The following is a 26,627-nucleotide window of genomic DNA, read 5'->3' as shown; positions in this document are numbered from 1 at the left end:
ATTTTCAAAATTTTATGTAATCATTATTTTTTCTTTTTAACATATCAAGAGTATTAGCTGGACATAATGTTGGATAATAGATTTTAATTTAAGTTTTCAATTAAAAAAATCTTTTTAACAAAAATATTACAAAATCTAGCCCAGGGAAATGAGCAGACTGAAGAATTTAAGATAGCTGAATGAATGTTGGTACAGGCTTCGTCTTAAGGGGCTAAAAGTCACCATTAATCCCATTTTTCTATTGGAGGTGGTTTTTGTTTGTGATTTACTTTGCATTAAATCAAAACGAGCGAAGTTTTCATGTGGTTGTCGCTTTTTATAACAACATCACACGTTTTGCTTTCACGCGATGTACATCACACCCTCCCTAATACACTCAAACCTCGTTTTATGCGATTAATTCGTTTCGCAAAAAAGCGCATAATTCGAATTCGCACAAAACGATACACCAGCTCCATACAAAATCCACTAATTGGGTTTTAGACAAAAAAAAGCGCACATTTTCAAATTATTCCCTTAAAAGTCAAACAAAATCGCATATAAAAAATCAAACAAATTTAATTCTTTACTGAAACCATAAAAAATAAAGAAAAATAAAGGAAACAGACAACAAAATAATACCAATTCCAAATAATGAAGAAAATATACAACATTTTTTAAAAATAAAACTTAATATTTCTTCATGTACAAAGGATTTGAAAAATACTTTATATATCCGAACCGGAATTGGTAAAAAATCAGTAGTTGTACATTGTTGATCACTTTTTTTTGGGTGTATGTGGACCAACATTTTCCTCAAAATCATTTTTGCAAAGAAAAATTTTAGAATTTTGAAACCGTACAAATTCAAATTTGCATAAAATAAATTCGCATAAAACGAGGTTTGAGTGTATATGGTAATACATTGTTTTATGTTTCATTTCAGCATCTTTCTATGGCCCATAGTGCTATGTCTGTCTATCCACTAGCTATTCCGCAGCAAAATCCTTATTTTCCTGGACTATATCGCCCCGGCGTTAAAAATCCTTGTAAAAAAAATCCTTTTTCCTATCTTAAAACCAAAATTTGGATATTTGAAACGCCTACTTGAAATAGTTTTAAGTTTTACAAATTCGCTATATATGTATATAGTAAATCAATTTTTTTAATTATTGTAGTAGTTTAAGAAACAGAAGGCCTTTTGCTTGTTATGTTTGTAGGTTTGCTTTTGACAGTTTACTTCTAAGCCATCTTTAATAACACAAAACCTTTTAAATAACAAGGCTTAGAAGAAAATTACAATAAAAAATCCTTGCTAAAATCTTTAAAAATATCACAGAGAAGAAATAGGTTATAGGACACACATGTCGTAAAGTCAGCAACCTTAAAACTTTAAAAAATAAAACTCCATTTAAGCTTTCCAATTTGTCCAAATCTATGAAAATATTTTACATTTAAAAAACCAGCTATTTATCAAAAAAAATCTGAATTGTATTTTGTCTCTTACTTTTGTTGTATATTTTAATTTCTTTATAAATTCGACGTTGTTCTTAATTTTGACGTCCATCTGTTTGTTGTTTTTTTTTTAGTTAAACTAATTAAACTTACAACTATAATTCGTTATCATTTAAAATTACTACCAATTTCGTTAGGGAGTTTTTTGTTGTTTAAACTTTTTCTATTTTTTCAGATTATTTTATTAAGTTTATATGTTGTATATTTTAAGTTTATTAAATTAAAAACTAAAATCATGTTCTTTTTTCAATTAGATTTAGTTTAGCAATGTCTATGTCAAGAAAATATTGGACAAGTCATATTGTCCAACAGATTGTAGAAAAATATTTGGGAGAATTAGTTTAGGAAACGTTAAAAAAAATAATAAAACTATATACAAATAAATATTATTGAGAATAATAAATAAAATATTTACAAATTTGAGAAAAGTAGATTTAAAAAAAATAAAAAAAAAACATCAAAGAAAAATGAAAATAATTTTTTTTACAAAATTAAAAGGAAATTCTAAAAATAACAATAATTTTGTACTGAAATATAAACAATTTATTTTCACATTAGAATTTCTGTGAAATAAAACTTAAAAATTTTTAGAAATTTTATGTTTTCAATATACAAAGCGAGAGAACTTAAAAGTCAATTTTCTTATGCCAAAAACCAAATACTTAACAACAAGTATAGTTTATGTAGTTAATAATTAAAAATATTTTTCTACAATCTTTACTTTTACTAACAAATTTACACATCAATTAGTTGTATTAGTAGTAAGAGTGTTATTATATAAATTCCATTTTGGTTTTATTACTCTAATTAATACTTCTTTTTAAATTTTTGTTTTCCTTTTTTTCGCTATTTTTTTTTTTTTTATCCAATATTATATTTTGTTTAACAAATCAACATACACACACACATAGATTAGAAATTTTAGTTTTTGTGTTTTTCTTTTGTTGGTTTTATAATTTCTACGACTATAATAAATATTAATATAGAAATTTTCTACCCTACATTCATATTAAGAAGAGTGAGATGAAAATATTATCATTTTAACGAAATGAATGTGATACAAAATACAAACTACACTCACAGACAGACAGACAGAGAGTATACTCACATTTAGGAGAGAGAAAAAAAATCTATAAAATAATGCTTACAATTTATACTTCCACCGTAAATGGATCACGTGAATGATGGATCTTTAGGTGTTTGTTATGATTAGTTTTTGTTGTTGAACTTTTGCCACAGATCGTACATTGAAACGGGCGTTCGCCAGTATGTATGCGTCTATGCTCGATAAGATAGTAGTGACGATGGAACGACTTTTTACATAAATCACAGGTATATTTTTTATTACCATGATGCTCCCTTCTATGGCGCATATAATTGTATTTTCGTATGAACTTACAGCCACAGACCTCACAAGTGTAGGGTTTTATTTGCTTGTGGGAATTCATGTGATTCTTGAAATCAACCTCGCGCACAAATGCCTTGGGACAATGTTCGCATTTGAAGGGTTTGGCCGTACGATTAGCATGAACCCATGAATGGATTTTTAAATTCCATTTGGTTGAGAAGGACTTGCTGCAAATTGCACAGTCATATTGCGTTTCTGTGGAATGCGTTGCCATATGAGCCTTCATAGAAGCTTTGGCAAATATTTGCTTGCAGATGGGACACTCCATCGGTTCGGTATAATCGAATTTATCTGAATGAGCGAGACGTATGTGACGTCGCAAAGAGTTCACATGTACAAAACGATCACAACAATGGGGACAACATTTCGGTTTCGAGTCATGAGTTTCCTTATGCCATAAAAATCGTGCTTTTGATGGTAACACTTCACCGCAATAGCAAACGTACTCTTTCCTACGAACGATTTGTTTCGTATGTCGTTTACGATGTTGTGTTAGGTTTGAATAACGTTTAAAGTGTTTGCCTGTAAAGAAAAGTATGTATAGAGATTTTAAATAAAATAATTTTGTTCAATATTCGTTTCATGCTTCCATCATCCAAACGAATTAAGAATAATTTTTATGAAGCTTTTGCTATTTTGTAATTCGTTTCGAAGTGAAATTCTTTTGAATACCAAAGTAGGATTTTCAGCCACATTATAGAAAGTAATTACTACTTACCACAAACTTTACATTTCAACGGTGAAAGTCCCGAATGCATACGCATATGCTCGACTAGAGCACTGCGTACTACAAATTTCTTATCACATACCGTGCAACCAAATTCCTTCCATCCCAAATGTCGTTTCAAATGCAATGAGAAATTTTTCCATCGCTGGAACTTTTTGCCGCATGTAAAACATTCAGCCGGATGTTCGGTTAAATGAGCATCGTACAATTTGACGGAGTTGAAATTCTGCCGACAGATATAACAAAAGAATATTGAAGATTTTATAAGATTCTCATCAAATTCAGAAAGGCTTTGGTTTTGTTTCAATGTTGTCATATTAAACGAGACCAACATGCGATAGAGAGTTGTTAATTTACTGGTGGGAGTTGTCAGCGATAATGGCAAACTATTAGTTGGTGGCTTGGTATCGTATTCAAGATTTGGATCAGCATTAGCTGTATTCATGGGTACTAGAGCTAAATTTTGTTTGTCGTCTTCCATAACTTCAGTTTTAGCACTTAAGTTGGCATTGATCGGTTCGACACCCGTTAGATCGCGTTGAATATTTTCATTTTCTATTTTGACTATGCCCTGCTTGTAATCGCCCATACACTCAGCGTTTTGTAAAGGAGGCACTAGCATGCTACCCGCTGCGCTTGTTGTGGGCAGTGCAACATCTTGCATATCTGAATTCGTTAATGGTGTGGCAAGGCCAGTTGTAGGACATACTAATCTTCTATTTTGACGTATATAATTATGGGCATCAACCATGTGAGCATTACGATCTTTAAGTTTAGAATATTTGGCGTTACAATGACCGCATTCATAAACTTTTGTGCGTTGTTTTTGTTGGGTTTGATGTTGTTGTGGCTGGGTTTGTGGTTGCTGTTGTGGTTGCATCATAAAGCCAGACGTTAAGGCGGTACTAGCATTTGATGGTCCTGCCAAAAATGCTGTCGATGTACTGGGTTGTTGCAAATGGTGTTGCTGTAAATGAGGGTGTTGTTGCAGCTGCTGATGTTGGAAATTAAATTCAACTCCTGGTATCTCATTTTGATGTTGCATCATCATTTGTTGTGAAGTTACTGTGGATGTTGGCTGCATGCGTTTGCCATTGGCTTGTGATGTTTTGCCATCTTGAGAACTACGTTTACGTCTCTTACGTATTTTAGCCGATGTTGATGGCATTACATCAATATTGCAATTATCATTGGAATTTTGGGTAAACATTGGCATTACATTGCTATTGTTGTTGCCACTGCTGCTACTGGTCGGTTCATAACTGTAAAAATAGTTGAATTTCGAAAATTATAAATGTTTTGGAAACATGATAAAAAATTAACCTTTTTAATCGGTTGCTGCTCCCACTTGTTGCTTGTGCAGTTGCTGAAGCACTCAAATCCTGTACAGTAAAATATTCCTCATGATTCCAGCCGTTGTCTTGCGGAAAGATTCCAGGAAACGTTGTCTTAAAAAATCGTGCCGAAATATCGCCATACATCTACAGGATAGTAATACATATATAGCAAAAATAAGGAAAACTAACATAATAATGTTTGTGCTAAAAACCCTGATTTGAAATATACAATTTAAATGAAAACGTTTAATACTATAACTAATTTATAATTTTTCCTGTTGCGGAACTACTTAATATCACTATCTGAACTTCCGGTTCTTTTAATGGGTAGATATTTTGATAGTTAAAATATTTTTTAATTAAAAAATATATCGTTACAAGAAAAAATAACCAGACATTGGGTAAACGGGGGTAACTGAAGTTAGGTAAAGGGAAAACAATCACTTACCGGTTGACTCCAAGAGTTGTCAATATCGCAATTACTTTCCTGTTCGGAAATTTCACCTTTAGCTGGCATTTTCTCATCGGTTCTTATATTTAAGGTGGCTGCAGTTGAACAAATACCAGCCATACTATTTTCAGTTGTACCATTAAACGAACACGAAGTTGAGGAAGATTTTGGAGGCGGTGGTGGTACAGTTAAACGATCACCAACAATTACATCAATATTTTGCTCGCGTTTACATGAATCCAAATCTAAATATTTACTAACTTCACTGCCATCTAAAGCAGCACTATTGCCATCAACAGATAGAGCATTGTTAATGTTAGAAATTGAATGATTTGATGTGACTGGTGTGACATTGGGTTCAGATGTTTGATAGTTATTACTATTGTTAAACCACTGGTGGTGGTGCGATGTTCCAGCTAATTGGTGTTGTACCTGATGATTTTGTTGTTGTTGATAGTCAGTATATTGTTTACTTGACGACGAGTCTTCCAACAACATTGTATTGTTAGTATTGCCAGAGTTTTGATAGAATGTTGTAAATTGTTGTGTATTTTTTGCTTGTTCAGAAGCAGCAGCTGCCACATGACCTCCATTATTATACAGATAATTAAAATGGAAGTCAGTATACACCTGATTAGGCTGTTGTTGTGTTTGTCCAATTGTAGCAGCCGAAGCATTTGTAGTTGAACTTTCGTTATGCTCTTCCGAGGGCATTGTAGCATCCATAGCTGATTGTGATGAATAAGTGGATGATGACGAAGATGTTGTATCATTTTCATTATTTAATTCTTTAGCGAGCTGTTGCTGGTGCTGTTGTTGTGCATCTACGAGCGATGTATTCTCTAAAGAAGTTTGTTTGTTTGAAAAAAGCGATGTGGAAGATGGAAAAGTTGGTGTAGTTTCCTTTTGAGACTTTTTCGAATTTGCAAAGTCATAAAGTACACGCGCATCGTCATTAACATTATTTTCTATCTTCATTGCTTTTATGATCGATGTCGATGGTAAATTAGCTTCCGTTATACACGGCTTTTCCTCTTTAAATTCGAGTATGGGTTCTTTTGAATTAAGATGTTGCTCCAAGATACTAAAACTAGTTGTTGGTTGATAGTGAGAATGTTGTGGCTGATTTTCATATGTTATCGACGTGATGGGTTCATTTTTAACCTTTACTTCTGTGGCATTTATCGCATCCTCTTCAAGGGAGGTTTGTTTTGTATACTCTTGTCTAGCTTTAGCAGAAGTTGTTGGCATTTCCTGATCATCATCTAATTTGTTTTGGTTTGGTTTATTTGCATTGGTAGTGGTAGGTGGCAAAACTTCAGTCTTTGAAGATTTTGGCTTAATAACTAGTTTTTTAGGACCTTTACGAGCCAATGGTGTATGTCCTAATGACTTGGAACTTGCCACAGATTGAACAGTACGTTGGGGCTGTGAAAGATCCTCGGCCTCTGTCGAATTTTTATTGCTTTCTGATGGATTCTGCAGCTGCTGTTGTTGTAGCTGGGATTGGTGTTGACTAGTTGTGGCCATACGTATAACACTGGTAACGTGACTGGAATTTATAGTCATTAGGCTAGACGAGGCATTCGATTCGGTGACATTTTCGAAGACCTGAGGTTTTTTCTCTTCCTGTTCATCGTGCTTTAGTTCATTGGTTAAAATTACATTATGATTATTTGTTGTTTGTTTACTATTACTACTGCTAGGGTTATCAGTTATATCTTCAGTCTCATGTTTGTTGGCCTTTAAAGGTGTTGCTTGTTGTGGTGGAGTTTCGAAATTAGTTTCAGTTGTTGCTGATGTTGTTATATATTCATCCATTGGCTCTTCCTTTTCAATTTTAACTAAAGGTATGGGAGCTATTGATGCAAATGTTTTACGCTGTGCCGCTACTTTACTTGAAGCAATAATATTTCCCACCAAATCTAAATATTCATTTAAATTCAATTGAACATCACTTAAAACTGTGATAGTGTTTTTTGACGATTTCTTACGAGCACTCGTATTGGTATTGCTGTTGACACCAGAATTTTGTTGGATTTGGTTTGTGTTTGCCGCCGATGAAGAAGAGGAAGAAGTAGACGTAGAATGTAATGAAGTGGTAGGCGTTGAATTTGTTTGTTGATCATCACCACCATTAGTTGTTGTTAATGAAGGCGATACGGATGATGATGTAGATGTTGATGACAGCGTTGACGCTGTTTGTATGGAGGATATGGATGTAGGGGATGTGTGGTTGTTTTTATTCTTTTCGGTGGTATTTTTATAATCCTTTTCCTCTTGAGATATGAATTCTTCTTCATCGCTGCTATCACTGGAAATGCTTACAAAATCAACAATTTCTTTATCCTCTGAAGTTTCAACGTCATGTGAAGACTTCCTTTTAGATCCACTTGTATCAACAGACATTTTACTGTCATCTTTGGAGGATGATTTTGATGTCTTTAACTTATCGTCTGATTCGCCTTTAGATTTATCATTGGTGTTAACATCATGTTGTTTGGACTTACTATCCACATATTCTTTCTGTTCATCTCCAGCACGGTCTTCATTGTTACCATCATCATCGTCTTCGTCGTCATCATCATCATGAATGTGTAAAACACTGGGAGGTGATTGGTAAATACGTTCAATGACGGAAAACTCTCCATTGTCAGTCTCTACACACTCAACAATATGTTTAGGCGTTTCTTGTACAATAAAATCACCATTTTCCCGTTCTAAATAATGGGCTACAGGCGACTCAGCGTATCGCAAAACTGACGAAGCATTAGAAGGGGATGGAGCACCTGCAGCAGCAGCTAATAATGCAGCAAATGGGGAGTTTGTGTGTCTACCCAAAGTAGAGGCGGCTACAGCAGCTATTGAGGCTGAAGCGGCAGATGGACTTATTGAAACTTGAGGATATGACGGCGCATTTGGATTTTGAGTTGTCGTTGAAGCTGAACCCTTTATGGTTTTGTTAGAGTTTTCATTTGAATTTAAAATATGGTTACTAGAATTTTGGGTAGTTTCAGAATTTGCGTGCGGCTGTTGTTGTTTCTGCTGCTGTTGTTGTGACACATCAGCTTTGGATTGTTGATGCTGATGTTGTTGGAGTTGATTATGTCTAGTAGATGTTGCTGAATGATTTTGAATTGACAAAGCATTATTTTTTGGCGAATATGAATGTTTTGCTGGAATCGGTTGTGTTGGCGGTGGTACTTGAATCCGTAAATTGTGTTGCAATGTTTGTTGCAAATGATGTTGTTGATGTACAACTGAATGTGGCTGCAATGTTTGATTTTGCGTTGCCAATGACCCTGTCACTTGATGCTTATTTTGATTATGTTGAGATCGTATTTGACTAATTGCAGTGCCATAGGCCGGTGGGGGTTTCTGATGATGTTGCACATGTGTTTGTGGTTGATAAGTGAAAAGCTAAAAATAATTTTATTTTTATGCAGAATAATAAGTTAATTTATGTGTTAAATTGATTAAATAAATAATTTTTTATCTATTTAAAAGTTGAACCACTCATTCCGAAAGATTCACATTTTTTTTCGGTTACACTTTTTACTGCCATTTAATTGTAGGATTTTATATTCCTTATGAAAATCTAACATTAAAAAATGAAAAATAATATTTTTAGTTTAATTAGCGTTATATAACATCATATACGAAACATATTATTGTTTATTCTGATAAGTTTATATTGATAGACTCGTTCGCTTTTCGAAATGACTGGTTCAATTATTATACGATAAACTAGATCATAGCAGACACAAATAAGAAAAACTGTAAGGAGTATTTTTTCGGCATACTAAAATAAAATAATTCAACTTATTCATACCTGCAGCGGAGGCGGTGGTGGTAAATTAGGTGTATATATAACCTTTAAACTTTGTTGATGATGAGAATTTGACGGTGGCGGTTGATGTTGACCTGCTGCAAACATATGAGTCTGGCGATGTCCGCTAGATGATGTATTGCCTAAATGCGACGATGCATGATGCGGTGGGGGCGGTGGAGGAGGCAATTGCTGGGGTTGTATCGAATGAAATGTTCCATTGGAACCCGCTGCTATAATTCCACGGCTTACTTCTTGGTGTTGACCGTGATGTTGACTTTGCGATGATGCTGGAGGTGGTGGTGGTGGCATGTGTGGGGGTGTTGGTAATTGATTATTTTGATTATTAACACCATTACGCTGTTGCGGATCATAGCGTGTATTGCCTCCAAACATATTAAAACTAGTATGTATATTGTTTGAATTTGCCAATTCTACAGCATTAGGATGATATGAATGACTTGGATTTACTGTAGAGTTTGGTGTTGAATTCGTTTGATTGAAATTCTTTTTCGAAAAGCATTGACTGACATTCTCGTTCGCAGGCGCAATTTCCTTCGTTAATGCGACCGAATTCGTTTCTGTTTTAACCACTGTCTTCACTGTCAAAGTGGAAGATGATGTTTGTATTTTATCCCGCTCATTTTCATGATGTCGTTCAATTTTAGTAGCAGAAAAATTTAATGCATTATTTGAATTTTGGCTACTACTACAAACACTTTGGTTGGACAAAGAACAATTGCTAGCTGAATTACTTATACTAGCAGCGCTGCAACTGTTACTTGCACTGCCAATATTAGGTTCCTTATCTTTGTTGTTCGGCAAAGGTTTCTCATCCAATTCAGCAGTTGGTTTTTTCTTGTCATTTTCTCCAGCTAACACAGATGCCAACGTATTATTGCTCCCAACACCTGTACCGGATATGGTCATTTGTACTAAGGCTCGAATCACTTGTTCTTTCGGATGTGTCTCCAAGTGATCCGAAAGATTCATACCTGCATGCAGGTATAGAGTACATACTGGACACTGAACATTTTCCGTCATTTTGAAATTTTATATTTGTTCCGATTGTGCACGTGCTTGCGTGTGTGTATGTTGATTATTGGTTTAAAGTTGTTTGTATAAGTAAATGTTTATTTCGATCTTTTATTGATTAAGACTATAATATCCGTCTTAATCATAAAATCATTTTAGCCATAAATTTAATATTTTCCATATTGGTTAGTGGTGTTATGGATCTGAAAATATAAAAATAAAATCGAATTATATTTATGTAAACACACATTAAAGTAAATCCTTAAAATCATCAAAAATAAAAGTTATTATACACTTATAACAATGTAATATGTGTATGTATAAGACAATATCGCTTTCAAATAATCGAATTCGCATTGGTTCGATGATTGACAATACTCATATAAAAACATGACTTCAAACATCATGTATGCTTTACCTAAATCGAACCAGTTCATCATTTAAACCCACCCAGTGGAGAAATATTCAAAGCTGTCAAAATGCTGTCCTACGGACTGTAACAGGCTGCATGCAAATAACCTCGGACCACTACATACACGAGGAAACGAAGGTCCTCCCAGTTAATGAACAAAATGTCATGCTGACTTAAATGTTCCTCATGGGATGTCACCGGAGGAGTCATCCAAACTTAAACATCACACTGTTGGATGTCCTTCCTGACATGCCTGGGAAGATGATATGTGCAGTATCCCTATGATCGTAATTCGTACACAACATTCATAGAGATGCCATCAATACAGTGGTTTCTGATTACCGCATGAATGTCGTTCTTGGAGCACGCCCTTCGTTTAAAAACTATTACAATAAAAATTAGAACATTTCTTATTCTAAAAAAATTAATCACTGTATTACAATCTGTAGAGTTCTTCCATTGAAGATACATATATACGTACAATCAAATTAATGCAGGTGTATGACAATACACTAATATGTAAATAAATTTTGTAATAATCAATCCATAATGGCTTTAGCCCATATACAATATGGGCTAAAACCTACTTATTTTTAAAAATCGTAATATACACATGTTTAAAAGATTCGAAAAAGATTCATTGACTCATCATTTCCACCAATGTCTAACCATCGGTTAGCTCTAATTCATTCGTAAAGAAGTTATCCTATGTAAGAGAGTCGTCACAGTAATACTATAGAGATTAGAAATTTAAAAACCTAACCTAAGCGAAAGTGTTTATTGCCATGCATTGTCTCCTCTGGTCTAGCTGTCTCCTTGTAATCTATGCAGTCACTGACTTCTTCATAGGACAAATACATGTTAAAAAAGGAGTAACCCTGTCAGGTTAAATAGGTAGACCGTGAATGATCCGACCACCTCACCCTGAACTGCTGGGTATTCATAATCAAACAAAAATAATCGATTTATTGGTCTCGATTAATTTCCTTCAAAATAGAAATTATAATAGTTCATCGAAAAAATCGATTATTGCTTTTCATGCAATTCCCTAGTATGGACCATAAAATTCATATTAACACGGTCTGTTTTGCTCCTACTTCAAACATGTAGTAAGGAAAAATGTTTTAACATAAATTTCTATGAGCTGTCTACACGTACATTTTTATTTCCAAATTCATTACTTGAGTAGACCTATGAATGTTGAGTGAGTGCGGTGCGTTGCGTTTTCTTGCCCTTCTTTTGTGGTATATGTATCTCTACACTATTTATCAACGTTTTCACTTTACTCACTTAATTTGCCCTTATAATTTTATGGTTAGTGATTTGCTTATTATTGTTGTTGTAGTCTCTGATCCCTTTACAATCATTATTGTATTTTTTTATTATTTGTTGTTTCTTCTTTTTATTTTTTATAACAAAAACTCGTACAAAAGAAGAAACATCATACACACAAATGTTCATGCATGTATTCACTAATTCTCACGTATTTTAATTACACTGGCTAATGGATGATATTGTTGTATGGTTGGAAAACAGATAGTATGTTAAAATGAGTTTCGAAATCGATCAAAAATTAATTTCTGTAATGACATTTTTTGTTGTAACAAAGGAAATTATGTTTTTGACTTTAGTTAGCCAATAGTTGGAATTTATCAAATGGAGTTGGAACATGTCTCGGCTTGACAGTGTACTCGTTCAATGACACACAGAAATCATTTTTTGTGTTTTCACATTATATTCTTTTTTATTTTATTTTTTGTTTTAATCGTCTTCGTTTCATGTATGGTTTATTGTAGTACACCTACCTACCTACTGCCTGCCTTCCATACATCCAACTTCTACATACAAAATACAATAATAACAACAACAACAAAATATATCCACCTTTGTATGTGATACAAGACGAGGCCACACAAAAGATTTTTTTCACTTGCAATTTAAGCACTTTATTTTCAATAAATCCATAATAATTTCATATGTTACGTAATCTATATGTATTAAACTTGATATTTTCACAAAAAATTTGAAATTTTTATTGCATTTTACAAGTAAATAATTTATTTGAAAAATTTTCACTTAACAAATTGGAAAAAAATTACGACAATGATTCCGTCGTCTGGTTATTTTTTGTAATGTAATAGAGTAAACATGTTTCAAATTGTAATAGATTGTACTAGTTGTGTGTGTGATGACAAAATTAGGCAACACTTAAGTATGTGTCTACACATGCAATAAACTTGCATATATCTACATAAACAAATCTTCTGGCATGACACCATTAACCATGATACATTAATATTTTAAATTACCGCCGATGTCATAAATGTGTATATTTATTATAGTAGTAATTATATTCTTCGAGTTATTAATTCAAAAAAATATTACATTGTATATACAATTGTAAAACCCTATCAAACAGAGTTGCTAAATTAAGTATTAAATGCTATTTACAACCAATGTAGATTCGTTCAGGGTGTCCTTCCTAACATCTGATAATTGTTTTGTTTATACAAATTTGTATCCAAGCTGTCAAACAGTATATAAAAAAAGATTTTTTTCACAACCAACGCTGTCAATTCCCATATGATAAAATATCAAATTTGTCTCTAAGATCATCTTATGTAAATTCGTCACTGTCCAACATTGTAGACTTTTTTAATTTGGCTGCAACACATTGAAATATTATTTTAAAATTTTTATTATATATTAATTAAAATTAAATATAAAAATAAATCAAAATGGTTGACAAAAGTTCAGACCAAAGTATTATGGATAAATCCATGAGATCGGTTTTTGGTAAGCTTTTCGAATTTAGAGAGAAAACACTGTCGGCTTTGTAATGAATGTCAATTTTTGTTTTGCAGTGGGAAATATTCCCTATGAAGCTACCGAGGAAAAACTTAAGGAAATTTTCAGTGAAGTTGGCCCTGTCGTCTCTTTAAAGTTAGTAATTTGTACATAAAATATCTTTGGTTTTCTTTATGCTAACACATTTTTTTCAAGGCTTGTCTTTGATCGCGAGAGTGGTAAACCCAAAGGTTTTGGATTTTGCGAATACAAGGATCAGGAGACGGCCTTAAGTGCTATGCGTAATTTAAATGGTTATGAAATAGGCGGACGTACTCTGCGTGTAGATAATGCTTGTACAGAGAAATCGCGCATGGAAATGCAACAACTTTTGCAAGGACCACAGGTTGAAAATCCATACGGTGAACATTGTGATCCCGACCAGGCTCCGGAGATAATAACAAAGACTGTGGCATCTCTGCCACCTGAGCAAATGTTCGAGTTAATGAAACAAATGAAGTTGTGTATACAAAATAATCCTTCTGAAGCTCGTCAAATGTTGATGTTGAATCCACAATTGGCCTATGCCTTGTTACAGTCTATGGTAGTTATGCGTATTGTTGATCCACCTACGGCCTTGGTAAGTAAAACATCTTTAATTAAGTATAAACGAACTTTTAATGAAAATTTATTTTTAGGGCATGCTATTTAAAGCCAATCAAATGCCTCCCGTATTGGGTGCTAAACCATTATCTGGTAACGCTGGTGCACAAGGCTTGAATTCTATGCCACAATCACAAATAATTCCGCCAGCACCCAGCATGAGTGGTCCACCTATGCCTGTACCAGTCCCCAATTTTAATTCCATGCCCGGTAATGATATTGATTTGCGCGCCATGACCGGGGTAAATATGCCCTCACAACAACCAATGGATCCCCGCCAAATGGACCCAAGAATGTCACGCAATATGGACCAAGATATGAGATCAATTCCCAATCCCGTACCACCACCACTAATGGATCCACGCAATCAGCGTCAATTGCCACAGCCACAGATGAATACACCACCTTCATTTCCCAGTGATCCACGTCAAAGACCAATGGATCCTCGTTTGAGAGGTGCTGGTCCAGGACCCAGTGGACCTGTACCACCCCCAACGGCCCAGCAGACAGCACAACAGCAGTTACAAAATCGTTTGGCCACCAATTGTGGTCTTCCCAATGATGCCTCTGACCAAGAAAAGGCAGCATTAATTATGCAAGTTTTGCAGTTAACCGATGAGCAAATCTCACAGCTTCCACCAGAGCAAAGAACTAGTATTTTGGTATTAAAAGAACAAATTGCCAAGAGTACTCAACGTTAAATGTAAAATCTTAATAATCTTGAAATAATAAAAATCTTCTATGTAACGATTCCAAAATTATTTGCATACAGCAAAAATACATTATTTTTTAATCCTATAAATTAAAATATCATATTTAATTTTTACAAATTAAATTTTCTTTTATTTCTTATTATTAGAAAAATCCTTATAGGGTCACTAAAGCTTGGTACAATTTTTGAACAGTTGTATTAACAATTTGCCGCAAATTTTCATCGTCTTTTGTTGTCACAGCCTAGAAAGGATAGCATATTATTATTTATTTGTAATTATTGTCAGTATTATATAGAGATTTACCAGAGTTTCTAGGTTCACTTCCACACTTTTACCTGCCACGGTAACGGGTAAAATATCCCCTTTAAACATTTTTGGCACTGTATTTTCACCAAAAGTATCCTGCAATGTCTCTAAAAGACACTCTTTAAAGTGTGTACGATCTGATTTTGATTGAGCTGTGGTACCCTTGATGTTTGTACCACCCATTTCTGTTTGCATTACACAAGCCAATACCGAGTCGGCAAACATATCATTGACTGGCGTAGCTTGCCATTCCATAATGATAATTTTTCCCTCGACTGTCAAATCAATGCAACTGAAAGCACGTATGTGTTTATCTTCTTCAAGAACTTCTACAGTACCAGCACCACCAATACGATCCAATAGTAATTGTAAAGTATTTAATGAACTGTTCCATGGAATAGATTGTCGCTGTGTCACCACAGACATGCTCATATCAGTATATTCTAAAAAAAACCGTGTTAAAGTAGTTTCTCAAAAACGTTTACAATACTTACTAGACAAATCCGATGCTGCTAAAAGATGATAGTTGAACTCTCTTTTTACTAAAACACCAGATAATTTGTTACCAACTTCAGGTTTTGTTGCCGCCAATGTACCCATTACTTTTGCAGTTTTTTCTCCGCGAAAATACAATTCAACTGAATGAGTATTGCGTGGATTATAGAATTTTATATCTGTATTTGGATCAGCTTCGTATTCACGCTGCAAAGCCATTTTAAGACGTGACATTTCATTTTGCTCACCATGTACCAAAACCTTAATAATTAAAAACAATATACTAAATTAGAACTCCAATCGAATTTTACTATTTCCGTGTACGTACCACATGTTGGGGCTTCAAAAGTCTTATAAATTCACTAGTCTGTTGATAATCGGTATGTGCCGAGAACGAAATATAATCGACAGACATATTAAGAGGCAACTTTTGTCCAGAAAGTGTTGTGATCTCCTCCGGTTCAGATAGTATAGTCTTGGCCAAAGTTCCCTCAACGCAGTAACCAGCTATTATAACACCGTTCTTGGGATCTGTACACCAATTTTCAAATAATTCACGAGATAAGCCACTCTGCATCATACCAGGCGATGCCATAACAACACAAGGACCAATATCATCAAAATGATCAATACCCTTTAGATTGGAAATGTGACGAAACACAAATGGATTGTTGACAGCAATTTGTCGGCGAATCTTGTCGTTCATGGCATTTATATACGTTTGATAAACAGCCATGCATTTTTTAGCCAAAGAGGAAGCATAGTATATCGGAATGTCATGTAAATCGGGATTTTGTGACCAGTATTCATCCAGAATCAAAAGCAATTCCTGAGCTCGTCCCAAAGCAAATACTGGTATAAGACAACGACCACCTTGGGTAACAATCTTCTGTACCAACGATGTAAAACGATTTTCCCGATCCTCACGTTTTTCATGTATATGTGTGCCATATGTAGATTCGGTAATTAAAACATCCGGCTTCATGGTGGGTATTTCTGCAGCCATTAAATGGCGATCTTCCTGCCTTGAAAAATCTCCTGTATATAGAATTTTAATGCCAGCTATTTCAATCATAAACATGGCAGCACCTAATACATGACCGGCATTGTAGGCACAAAATCGCACCCCCATAACATCACGTTCCTCGTGGAAATTTATGGTTTCTATTTTTTCCATAGACGCTTCAAGATCTGCTTCGGTATACAACATTTGTTCTGTGGAAATATTACTGATTTTTATGTAATCAGATAACATCCATCTGTAGATGGCTTTGGTGGCGTGGGTCATAAAACAGCGGCCACGAAAACTTGTTTTCATTAAAAACCACGGCAATGCGCCACAATGATCTAAATGGAAACTAAAAAGTAAACGTTTATTTGTAAAATACTTAGATGCATTACTATCATATGATGCTTACTGTGAGATGAACAATAAATCCACTTCGTCGGCTTCAATTAAATCTACATAAGGTAAAGCATCCATACCGGACAGACCAGGATGTATACCACAATCCAACTGTAAATATAATCAATATCTTTAAATTATATATTCAACGCCTTTAAAATAAGAATAAAGTACCATTATCTTCTTTCCCTTAAATTCCAGCATTATACATGACCGTCCCACTTCCTGACCGGCTCCACTTTTCATTTAAAGAAATACACATCCATTGAAACATTTTATAAACATGTGGAGTTTTATTTTTGTTTTTTACTTACAGTGGTTTAATAAGTAACAAATCGCTTTCTTCTGCTGGTACATTATCACTCCTTTGTGCCATAATAGTATTTTTTTATTATTAAATAGTATTTTAATTAAAATATTTCGTTCTTTTGTAAAAATAATATAATCCGGCAAAAATATTGTTTCAACAATTATAATTTTTTATTTTCAGTGTTGCAAAGTGTAAACAACCCTATACAGGGTGACTCATAAAAATGATAAGATAATTTTTTTTTACATCGTAGTCGGTTGAATTTTTCATTTTAAATTTTTGACGTAACCGAATAGAAAAAAATAATTTGTTTTAATCATGATGTAAGATCAGAATGATTTTACTTTCATCTGTAATCTATTAAACTAAATATGTATTAGGTAAAATGTGTTTGAGTTAGGGTTCTATAGAAGAAACAGAAAGTCTGTCGACTTTTCGATCATTCGACTATTTGCAAATTATAAAAGGTCGACTTTTCGATTTTCCGACTATTTTTCTTAAATTAACTATTACATTAAAAATATAATTATACCCTACACCACTATAGGGTGTTACCACCACCCAATATTTTTGGGCTCAGAATCACATTCTGATTCGATTTAGATATGTTCATCTGTCTATTCGTCCGCCTGTGTAACTATGTAAACTTCTTTGACCCATGGTCGGCCATGCCCGACCATGTGGTACGAGTTTTCTGACTTCTTGTAATTATATGTATGTTTATACCCTACACCACTTTAATGGGGAGGGTATATTGGATTTGTGCTGATGTTTGTAACATACAAAAATATTCGTCCTAGACCCACCTTAAAGTTAGAATCGTTTTCTGAGTCGATTAAGCTATGTCCGTCCGTCCGTCTGGCTGGCTGTCCATGTAAACCTTGTGCGCAAGCTACAGGTCGCAATTTTCAAGATAATTGGATGAAATTTTATTTGACCCAAGGACGAAGCCTATTGAAAATGGTTAAAATCGGTCCATTATTTCACCTAGCCCCCATAGAACAGAACCCCCCGAAAAGGGCTTCTGAGCTCATAATTATGTTAAATATACAGATATATCGATAATATACGGCACAACTAAGTTTTATAGAAGTCTTGATGACCCTGCCAAATTTCATAAAGATCGGGCCCCATTTGACCCTAGCTCCCATACAAAGTGCCCTTCAGAAAATTACTTGAATGTCCCAAATTAACTTATAAACACAAATATCGCGATGAAATTCAGCACAATAAAATATTATGTAAATATAAATATATTCACAAAATTTTATCGGGCTTGGTCCATATTTGCCCCTAGCCCCCATATAAAGCCTCTTTCAGAAAATTAGTTTTTCATCCATAAATTGCTTAAATGTATCGGAACAAGGGAATATTGAAGATAAATGCTTTATTATGAAAAATAAATCACATTTAATATTCATAACTGGTGTAGGGTATCATATGGTCGGCCTCGCCCGACTATACTTTCTTACTTGTTTTTTTTTTAAATATAATTACAAAATTGGTATTAATAAATATAAACTTTTTGAAGTAGAATTGAAAAAGAAGAAATTACTGAAATACAAATAAAGATTTCTGAAATATGTATCAATGATTAGAAATTTTTGAAGTTGATTTCGAACATTCTGAAATACTTATAATTAGAAGCATCTACAGGGTAAAAACTAAATAACTTTTGTTAAAAAAAACAATTAATATTATTTATTGTTAAAAAAACATAAGAATACATATAAAAAACTGAATTAAAAGGAATATATGAGAAGTACATTAAAATGTAATAGGTGTATTCTTCAATGTGTGTATTATTGTTGGGGTACCAAATGTTGTTTACAAAATTCCCACATAAACAAAGCACCAGTTACATGAACATTTAGGGAACGTATTTGACCAAATTGAGGTATTTCAACAGCGTAATCTAAAAGACCAAGCAGAGGTGCTGGTATACCATCCTTTTCATGACTGAAATTACAAAAAGTTATACAGTTATTTGCGAATAAATAAAAACGAGAAAAGATCTTACCCCAATAACAAAACACACTTCTGGGGAAATGTAAAATTACTAAAGTTTTGGCTGTTACAGGTTTGTTCAGCACCAATTACAGCATAACCTTCCAATTTCTTCTGCATTAAAAATTCCTTTAAATCTTTTGGCTTAACTTCTAGTATGTTTAGGCTTTTTTCGGCAGTCATGCTAAAAAAGTAATTTTACTTGTAAATTATTAATGTTTTACTTCAATGTGTATAAACACACCTTAAGTTTTTGAAATCATTTTTACTTGTATCCATTTTAGAATCCATAACAAGATTCTGTATACCAAGTACCTCACATGTTCTGGCAATACCACCCAAGTTGGGTAATTTATCTATAAGACTTGCAATAACAAACATCTGTAAAGAATAACGAAATATTTAATAATTATATTTTATTTGTGTCGAACATTTCTTACTTCAGCTGGTTTTTCTTCAATAGGATAAACGATTAAATTATGCGGTTCGGTGAGATCATTTACTGGATTCATTTTTCTTTGAATTTGATCATTTAATGAACTTTTTGGCAATATGTCCTCTGTTGTTGACGCTTTAAATTTTTTCATAAATGTTTCACGACAGACTTTTATTAAATCATTATTATAATTCTTTAAATGAATATTGAAAACTTCATCAAATGGTGCATTTGTTACATTCAGAATTATATCTATTATATAATCGATTTTAAAACTATTGATTTGGACTCTTATGTCATTTAAATGTTCTGTTAATTTTGTTCCAGTAGCAAAATTAATTGAATTAATTATTTGTGTACAGCCATTTATACTGAAAAAAAATATATATAAAAAAATTAACAATATCTTGAAAATGGATAATTTTGAACAGAAATGTATGATAAAACTATCGGATTAATAATTATAGATTTTTGTAAATTATAAAGCAGTTTCGACCTTTGGGATGTGGCATTACAAAATGCCTTTCTTACAAAATTAAAATACTTGATAATATAATTTTTACTAATACATACTTTTGAAAATAATCCTTTTTTAAAAGTTGATATAAATACATTTGGGCAAAAAGGCGAGTTTGGAAATTGGCACCCATTGTAAGTGCCAATAAATTAGACACCATAGTAAGTTTTGTATTATGATCTGTTCTCCTTGTTAGAACATAAGTATATACCACCGACATGATGGATACCTGTTGACATGAGGTTAAACTGTGTGCCTGAAATAAAATTATTTAATTATTAATAATGTCTGTTAAATGCTTATCAAATTTTAATGGCTGTTGATTATAATGAAACATTTCTAGTATATGTTTATCAGATGTTAATCTTTAGCTTACCTGTTGCAATTTACTCAAGATGACTTCTTCTCTAATTTCATATTTTCCAATAATATGTTCATAAAAGTAAACAACATTTAATTGGTTATTTTCGTTTAATAGAATGTTCCAAATTTGATCTAATATATCACCACCCACTATATTAATATTGTTACAGCCGTAGTAGACACAAATTGCAATTCTCAATTTGATACGATGTTCATTTGAATTTTCAAAATATCTCGGTTTTTTCTTTGTTAATTCCATATGATATTTTAATAAATCTAATATAAATTGCTTGTTACAAAATGATTTTATTTGATTCAAAACATATGAGCGTACGGGCGGTATTTCAGTGTCGAAGTGATTACGGCAAAACGCTTGTTCAATTCTACAAAAAGGAAATTGTTATTGCTCCGGAAATCGTCGTTGCTCCGAACAAAACAGTTATTATACCATAACTGCTCAAAACAGGAACAACGAAGATATATTATTTATAATAATTTTTAACTTACCTATTTTCTCCTTTGCTCGCTAACTCTTTAAACAATTCATTTGTACAGTTTTTGAGCAAATTAACTTTTGAGAAAGCACTTGGTATATATTCATATTTTTCAAAAATTGTAAGGGCATATTTATGAACTACATCATCATCGTAAACTCTTTGCAGATAATCAGCAACACAGTTTTGTCTAAAATAATATTAAATATTCACATTATTTTCATATGATTATTTATGTTCCGATATTATACTTACACAACTTTATAGTTGTATTTTAAAAGTTCATCAATATACCACAAATCAATAACTTTTTTACATTTATTTAGAAGTTTTTCGGCAAAAGTCCCCAATACATCCAATTTTATCCCCGAATTCAATATAAAACGTAATGTATCATCGTTTTCATTTGCAAAATCAGTCTTTTGATAAATGTAAAATGAAACGGCAGCTTGATTACACACTCTGAGTTCATGTTTATCATATGGCGGCGAATCGAGCATAGAATTTTGAAACTTGTTAATGACTTTTGGTAGATCACAATTGGTAAGAGAATTTAAATCCAAGTTATAGAAATTGTTAATATATTTTACATCAGATTCCGCCACTTCGAATTGAAAGAGAGCATATTTTAGCCAGCCGTGTTTTTCCACTGGTATACCATTCAGAAACAAAAACAAATGATCATTTTCACATAAACTGTTTGTGAAAATTTCATAGAAACGTTGTTTAAAAATGGTACATTTTGGATTTGCATCAATTAATAACGATTTCTTGTCATAAAACATTTCATATTCATCATAGTAATCACTAGAATTATAAAGTGTTTCTACGTACGTAACATATTCCTCCATAGATAAATGCATTATGAAGCCTCCAAATAATTTATAACACAAATTTATTGATTCTTGTCGTACAGTACAATTTTGTAATTTCCGAACACAAGCACATATATTCAAGATCACTTTGAGGTTTAGACAATTTGGCAATTGTACCTTACTAAGATTTTCAAGCCATATATACAGGGGCACAGATTTCCAGTTCTCAACTTCAGGCAATAAAGTAAGCAAATTTATTAAATCGCCTTTTAAAAATGAAGAAAAGAGGTCTCTCTTAAGAAAATAACCTTCATAGTTGTAAAGTAATGTTGAATTTGTAGCATTAAGGAAATATTTCAATATATCCGCGTTTAAATTCGAACATGAAAATGTCTTCAAAAAGAATTCAATGGACCAGCGCAATACCAAATTATTATTATGAGTTAATATTCTCATGTACAATATATCTAACCAAGATGATTTAAGATGTTTACTCTGTATTATTTCCTCGAGATTCTCTAGAGAAGGTAATATTAAATGCGATTGTTCCTCTTCAAGATTTTCTAGTATAGTTATATACATTAACCAAGACTGCTCTATTTTTTTATTATAATCACAAGATGTCCACATTGCGGTCACATTACTGATATATTCAATAAAATATTGTAAAACTTTCTTTAAGAGAAAATAGCCACATTTTCTGTATTTTCTTTGATCAGATTTAAGGAGCTGCTGAATGGTAGTGATCAATGTTGCTTCTTCATGAAAGTTGGAGTGAATTAAATGAAAGTCATCAATAAGCTGAATTATTATATCAATGTCAGTTTCATGTATGATGTCTTTTTTTGCATTTGTTTCCAATTTGCACTTAATATTTGTCCATAACTCTGTGAGAATTTTACAGCTATCTGGAAACATTTTCAAATAAAGTTGAATGCAAGCAACACAGCTGGAAATTAACGTACGGCTTTTAACTTTTTGCATAATTAGCGTTAAATGGTACAATAACTGAAAATAAACCAAAAAAGAAGGAAAAGGTAATGAAAATATTTTTTTGTTAAATCAATGACTGAAAGTACCATTACCCCTTTATTTAGCAAAAAACCGTTATTTTATAATAATTTTGAAATTATTACACCCTTTTCCTTCAGCACATTTTTCATTCTGCTTGTAATTTCTACAATATAATTTTCCATTTCTAAAAGTGTATATATATTCCGAGATAGTGGAATTGATTTAGCTATTCCCGTATGTATGTATGATGAAATCAGTTTTTAAAAGACCCTAGATGTCTGCGAGATCCGAATCTTCAATAAATTTATCAGCAATGAGATCGGACAATTTTATAAATATTGACACAAAAGTCCCAAAAAATGATATTCCCAGTTAATAAGCGTATCAATAAATGCGACTTACCCTTTCCGATATTGGAACATCTTTGTTTCCAAAAGTCCTTATTGAGTTCATTATTTGATAAACAATTTGCACAACTATATTCAAATCACTCTCATCTTCACCGTGATCTTCTATAAAATTAATCAAAATAGTACCAATATCGTTTCTTAAATGTTCCTCCCGATTGATCCACAACTTAAGGGAGCGGTGAATAAAAGCCAATACGACAAGAAGATTTTCTTTTTGATGAAATTCATTAAAATGTTCATTGAAATATTGAAGCATTTCATCAAGCTGAAGTTCCGTTGGGCAAATAATATTGGCGCCATCAATAAACGATTCCATAATACCCTTTTGTAATTTTACGAAATTTTGAAAGTTGTTATTATGATTGTTTAACTTTTCAGGCTCCATTTTATTAAATAATTAGAAACACTATAGCACTTTGTGACTATAGAAATAAAAAAGTAAACAAAAATAAATTTGTTTTCGTTAAAATCAACAGCACATTTATGAGTGTCAGAGCCCTGCGCCGACAAATATTAACGGCGGCGGCGACTACACTAAATATGTCGGCGGCGGCTTAAAATCGACTGTAAGCAGGCTAAGTTTTCAACTACGTTTAGTTTTTAATTTTTCTACGATTTTAAATAAAAACGGAATCAGAAAGTGGGATTTTGGAAGCAAATATATTGTTTATAACAACAAAACAGAGCAAGCTCAAAAGTTGTGTGAGAAATTATGCAGGGATGAATAAAAAATTCTTAAAAATTAAAAACAAATCCTTTCTCCAAGTTTTACTAGGATCTACCGATATTTAACCCTATCCTCCATATAAAACATATTGCAGAAAATCAGTTTCTAAAAAATTTTGCATTAAGAAAATGATCAATAACGTAAAAACAATGATTTTTTATTTGTTTATTTACTAGCTATACCCAGTGTGCTGTGCTACCCTAAATGCAATATAAATAAGAAACCCACTTAACGATTTTGATGTTACATATGGGAGATTCCACGCAAATTATTGCAATTTCGCCAATTATTCCGAACGTTAATTAAGATTTTAATTTAATCTATGAAAAATTTTAATAATCTAATAGCTTCCCAGATATACAAAATTTTGTATTAAATTCATATGGGAAGTGCCAAGCCCCCCATTGAAAGTCCGCCTGTTATTCTCTAAATATTCTTCAGTAAAATTTGAAGATTCTAGCTCTAATAGTTTCTCAGATATACGAATTTTTCTATTTAATTCAAGCCCCCCCAGATGAAAGTCCGCCCTTTTTTCTCCAAAATGTTCAGATGAATATTAAAGTTCTTCGTGCAAAATTTTAAGAATTTAGTTCTATTAGTTTCCCAGATAAACGAATTTTTGTATTTAATTCTTATGGGAGGTTCCGCTCCCCTCATTGGTAGTCCCCCAATTTATTACCCAAAATGTTTTTGATGTTAAAGTTCTTCCAGAACAACATCATTTAAAGGGATCACAAAGAGATTGAAAAATATTCCAAAAGTTTCACTTTGAAAACATTATTAGAGTGTATGAAAACTCGCAACTCTAAAGGCAGACTATTCCTATTTTAGCGGTAATTTATGACTAAAATAAGTAAGAAGTAAGAGTTATATTCGGTAAATCATATGTCGTAAAAAAGCAAATTTTGGAAGTGGTCATATACATATATATATGGACTTTGATCATTAGATTAATAAGAACGTCACCGTGATTTTCGGATTAGGGACTTAAATGTGGAATTGGATCAATTATGGACAAAGTTCTCTATAATTTAAAGAATTGTTTTTAATTCTACCATAATTCTATCATAATGATAATGGAATGATGTATTAGCTATAAACTGATTTTCTGTAAGAGGGTTATATTGGCGGACCGATCCTCAATTTTATTTTTCATAAATGTAGGTTTGGGTTCCTAAAAATGTTTTTTTCGTAGACATCGAAATTTGAAAGCCATTTATGTGCGTTTAAGTCATTTTCTGAAGAAGATTTCATATACATATTTACATTAGATATTTTCGTTCCAACAAAAATTGTTTTATTATGGTATTATTAAGTACATAGAAAACGTTAAAATCAATTATTGAAGGGGGCAGGGTCAATTATGGCCTATAGAGATTTCGATTGATATCGAGCCCTTTTTGCAAAATGGATGTAAGCGAGATAAATTAGGATACTGCGTGTTTAATTTTATGTTTATATATACAATATTTTAGAAAATTCAAAAAGTACCAGTTAAAGAACGAAAAATTACCAGAAATACTCCATTTTAAATTTTCATTCACTCAAGTCTCTGATTGCTTAGTTTTGTGTTTTTAGGTTCATTATAATAGAAAATTCAAATAGAACCAGTTGAAGAACGAAAAAGTTCCAAAAAGTCCCGTTTTATATGTTCTCACTTACTCCATGCCCTACAGGTTTAATTTTATGTCTATAGGTTCAATATTATAGAAAATTCAAAAAATACCTTTTGAAGAACGAAAAAGTACCAAAAAGTCCCCTTTTATATGTTATCACTTAATCCGGGCTGTACATTCCTAATTTCATGTTTCTAGGTTCAATATTATAAAAAATTCAAAAAGAACCAGTCGAAGAACGAAAAAGTACCAAAAAGTCCCCTTTTATATGTTATCACTTAATCCGGGCTGTACATCCTTAATTTCATGTTTCTAGGTTCAATATTATAAAAAATTCAAAAAGTACCAGTCGTAGAACGAAAAAGTACTAAAAAGTCCCTTTTTATAGATTATAATTTACTCCGGGCTCTACATATTTATTTTTATGTTTCTAGGTTTAATTTTATGGAAAACTCAAAAAGTACCAGTCGAAGTACGATAAAGTTCCCATTTTATAGATTCTCATTTTCTCCAGGCTCTAAGTGCTTAATTTCATGTTTCGAGGTTCAAATTTTGTAGCAAGCTCAAAAAGTACCAGTCAATGAACGAAAAAGTACCAAAAAGTGCCATTTTATAGATTCACATTTACTCCAGGCTCTACGTGCATAATTTCATGTTTCTATGTTCAATTTAATAGAAAACTCAAAAAGCACCTTTTGAAGAACGAAAAAGTACCAAAAAGTCCACTTTTATAGATTCTCAAGTTCTTAATTACATGTTTCTAAGTTCTAAGTCAAAAAAGTACCAGTTGCAACATCGTATTGGGAGCCCGTTATTATGTATTCATATGTATAAGTTAATAAACCAAAAACAATTT

The 26,627-nt window shown here is 32.6% G+C and overlaps 4 protein-coding genes across 5 annotated transcripts; 1 reads left to right on the top strand and 3 right to left on the bottom strand.

Annotated features, from left to right (window-relative positions):
* Positions 1-958: 958 nt before the first annotated feature.
* On the bottom strand, positions 959-12,815 carry LOC119600370 (serine-rich adhesin for platelets). Of its 2 annotated transcripts, none has more exons than XM_037950539.1 (6): positions 12,499-12,815; positions 9,250-10,484; positions 5,415-8,837; positions 4,953-5,110; positions 3,621-4,891; positions 959-3,424 (listed from the first exon to the last, which is right to left on the bottom strand). In XM_037950539.1, exons 2-6 carry the CDS (start codon positions 10,288-10,290, stop codon positions 2,646-2,648), a joined length of 6,672 nt encoding a protein of 2,223 aa, XP_037806467.1. In that variant the 5' UTR covers positions 10,291-10,484; positions 12,499-12,815; the 3' UTR covers positions 959-2,645. The 2 variants fall into 2 exon arrangements, with proteins under 2 accessions (XP_037806467.1, XP_037806466.1); XM_037950538.1 differs by having other exon boundaries at positions 12,578-12,815.
* Positions 12,816-13,431: 616 nt separating this feature from the next.
* LOC119600361 (cleavage stimulation factor subunit 2) lies at positions 13,432-14,945 on the top strand. Its single transcript, XM_037950530.1, has 4 exons — positions 13,432-13,489; positions 13,558-13,636; positions 13,697-14,120; positions 14,179-14,945. Exons 1-4 carry the CDS (start codon positions 13,432-13,434, stop codon positions 14,842-14,844), a joined length of 1,227 nt encoding a protein of 408 aa, XP_037806458.1. The 3' UTR covers positions 14,845-14,945.
* On the bottom strand, positions 14,888-17,562 carry LOC119600360 (cleavage and polyadenylation specificity factor 73). Its single transcript, XM_037950529.1, has 7 exons — positions 17,377-17,562; positions 17,237-17,300; positions 17,076-17,173; positions 15,986-17,015; positions 15,657-15,918; positions 15,160-15,605; positions 14,888-15,097 (listed from the first exon to the last, which is right to left on the bottom strand). Exons 1-7 carry the CDS (start codon positions 17,436-17,438, stop codon positions 15,011-15,013), a joined length of 2,049 nt encoding a protein of 682 aa, XP_037806457.1. The 5' UTR covers positions 17,439-17,562; the 3' UTR covers positions 14,888-15,010.
* Positions 17,563-19,052: 1,490 nt separating this feature from the next.
* On the bottom strand, positions 19,053-23,913 carry LOC119600362. The gene is made up of 9 exons (XM_037950531.1): positions 23,421-23,913; positions 21,445-23,012; positions 21,203-21,379; positions 20,709-21,078; positions 20,389-20,588; positions 19,820-20,186; positions 19,624-19,760; positions 19,393-19,563; positions 19,053-19,331 (listed from the first exon to the last, which is right to left on the bottom strand). Exons 1-9 carry the CDS (start codon positions 23,811-23,813, stop codon positions 19,175-19,177), a joined length of 3,540 nt encoding a protein of 1,179 aa, XP_037806459.1. The 5' UTR covers positions 23,814-23,913; the 3' UTR covers positions 19,053-19,174.
* Between the last annotated feature and the right edge of the window lie 2,714 nt (positions 23,914-26,627).

This window comes from Lucilia sericata, unplaced genomic scaffold, assembly GCF_015586225.1.
Source record: "Lucilia sericata isolate MDLA Ls3-8-SP2 unplaced genomic scaffold, ASM1558622v1 Contig000111F_arrow, whole genome shotgun sequence".
Classification (NCBI taxonomy): domain Eukaryota; kingdom Metazoa; phylum Arthropoda; class Insecta; order Diptera; family Calliphoridae; genus Lucilia; species Lucilia sericata.
The sequence above is the reverse complement of the archived record's forward strand: the minus strand, read 5'-3'. Positions and strand labels throughout refer to the sequence as shown.

Coding starts and splice junctions, on each gene's coding strand:
- LOC119600370 (XM_037950539.1), bottom strand. CDS start 10,290: ATGACGGAAAATGTTCAGTGTCCAGTATGTACTCTATACCTGCATGCA. Junction 5,111..5,414: donor ACAACTCTTGGAGTCAACCG/GTAAGTGATTGT, acceptor ACTATCCTGTAG/ATGTATGGCGATATTTCGGC. Junction 3,425..3,620: donor GTTGAAATGTAAAGTTTGTG/GTAAGTAGTAAT, acceptor TTTTCTTTACAG/GCAAACACTTTAAACGTTAT.
- LOC119600361 (XM_037950530.1), top strand. CDS start 13,432: ATGGTTGACAAAAGTTCAGACCAAAGTATTATGGATAAATCCATGAGA. Junction 13,490..13,557: donor ATCCATGAGATCGGTTTTTG/GTAAGCTTTTCG, acceptor TTTGTTTTGCAG/TGGGAAATATTCCCTATGAA. Junction 13,637..13,696: donor GGCCCTGTCGTCTCTTTAAA/GTTAGTAATTTG, acceptor ATTTTTTTCAAG/GCTTGTCTTTGATCGCGAGA.
- LOC119600360 (XM_037950529.1), bottom strand. CDS start 17,438: ATGGCACAAAGGAGTGATAATGTACCAGCAGAAGAAAGCGATTTGTTA. Junction 17,301..17,376: donor TTGTTACTTATTAAACCACT/GTAAGTAAAAAA, acceptor TTAAATGAAAAG/TGGAGCCGGTCAGGAAGTGG. Junction 15,919..15,985: donor TTTTGAAGCCCCAACATGTG/GTACGTACACGG, acceptor TTAATTATTAAG/GTTTTGGTACATGGTGAGCA.
- LOC119600362 (XM_037950531.1), bottom strand. CDS start 23,813: ATGGAGCCTGAAAAGTTAAACAATCATAATAACAACTTTCAAAATTTC. Junction 23,013..23,420: donor ATGTTCCAATATCGGAAAGG/GTAAGTCGCATT, acceptor GTTTATTTTCAG/TTATTGTACCATTTAACGCT. Junction 19,761..19,819: donor TTGAAGAAAAACCAGCTGAA/GTAAGAAATGTT, acceptor TATTCTTTACAG/ATGTTTGTTATTGCAAGTCT.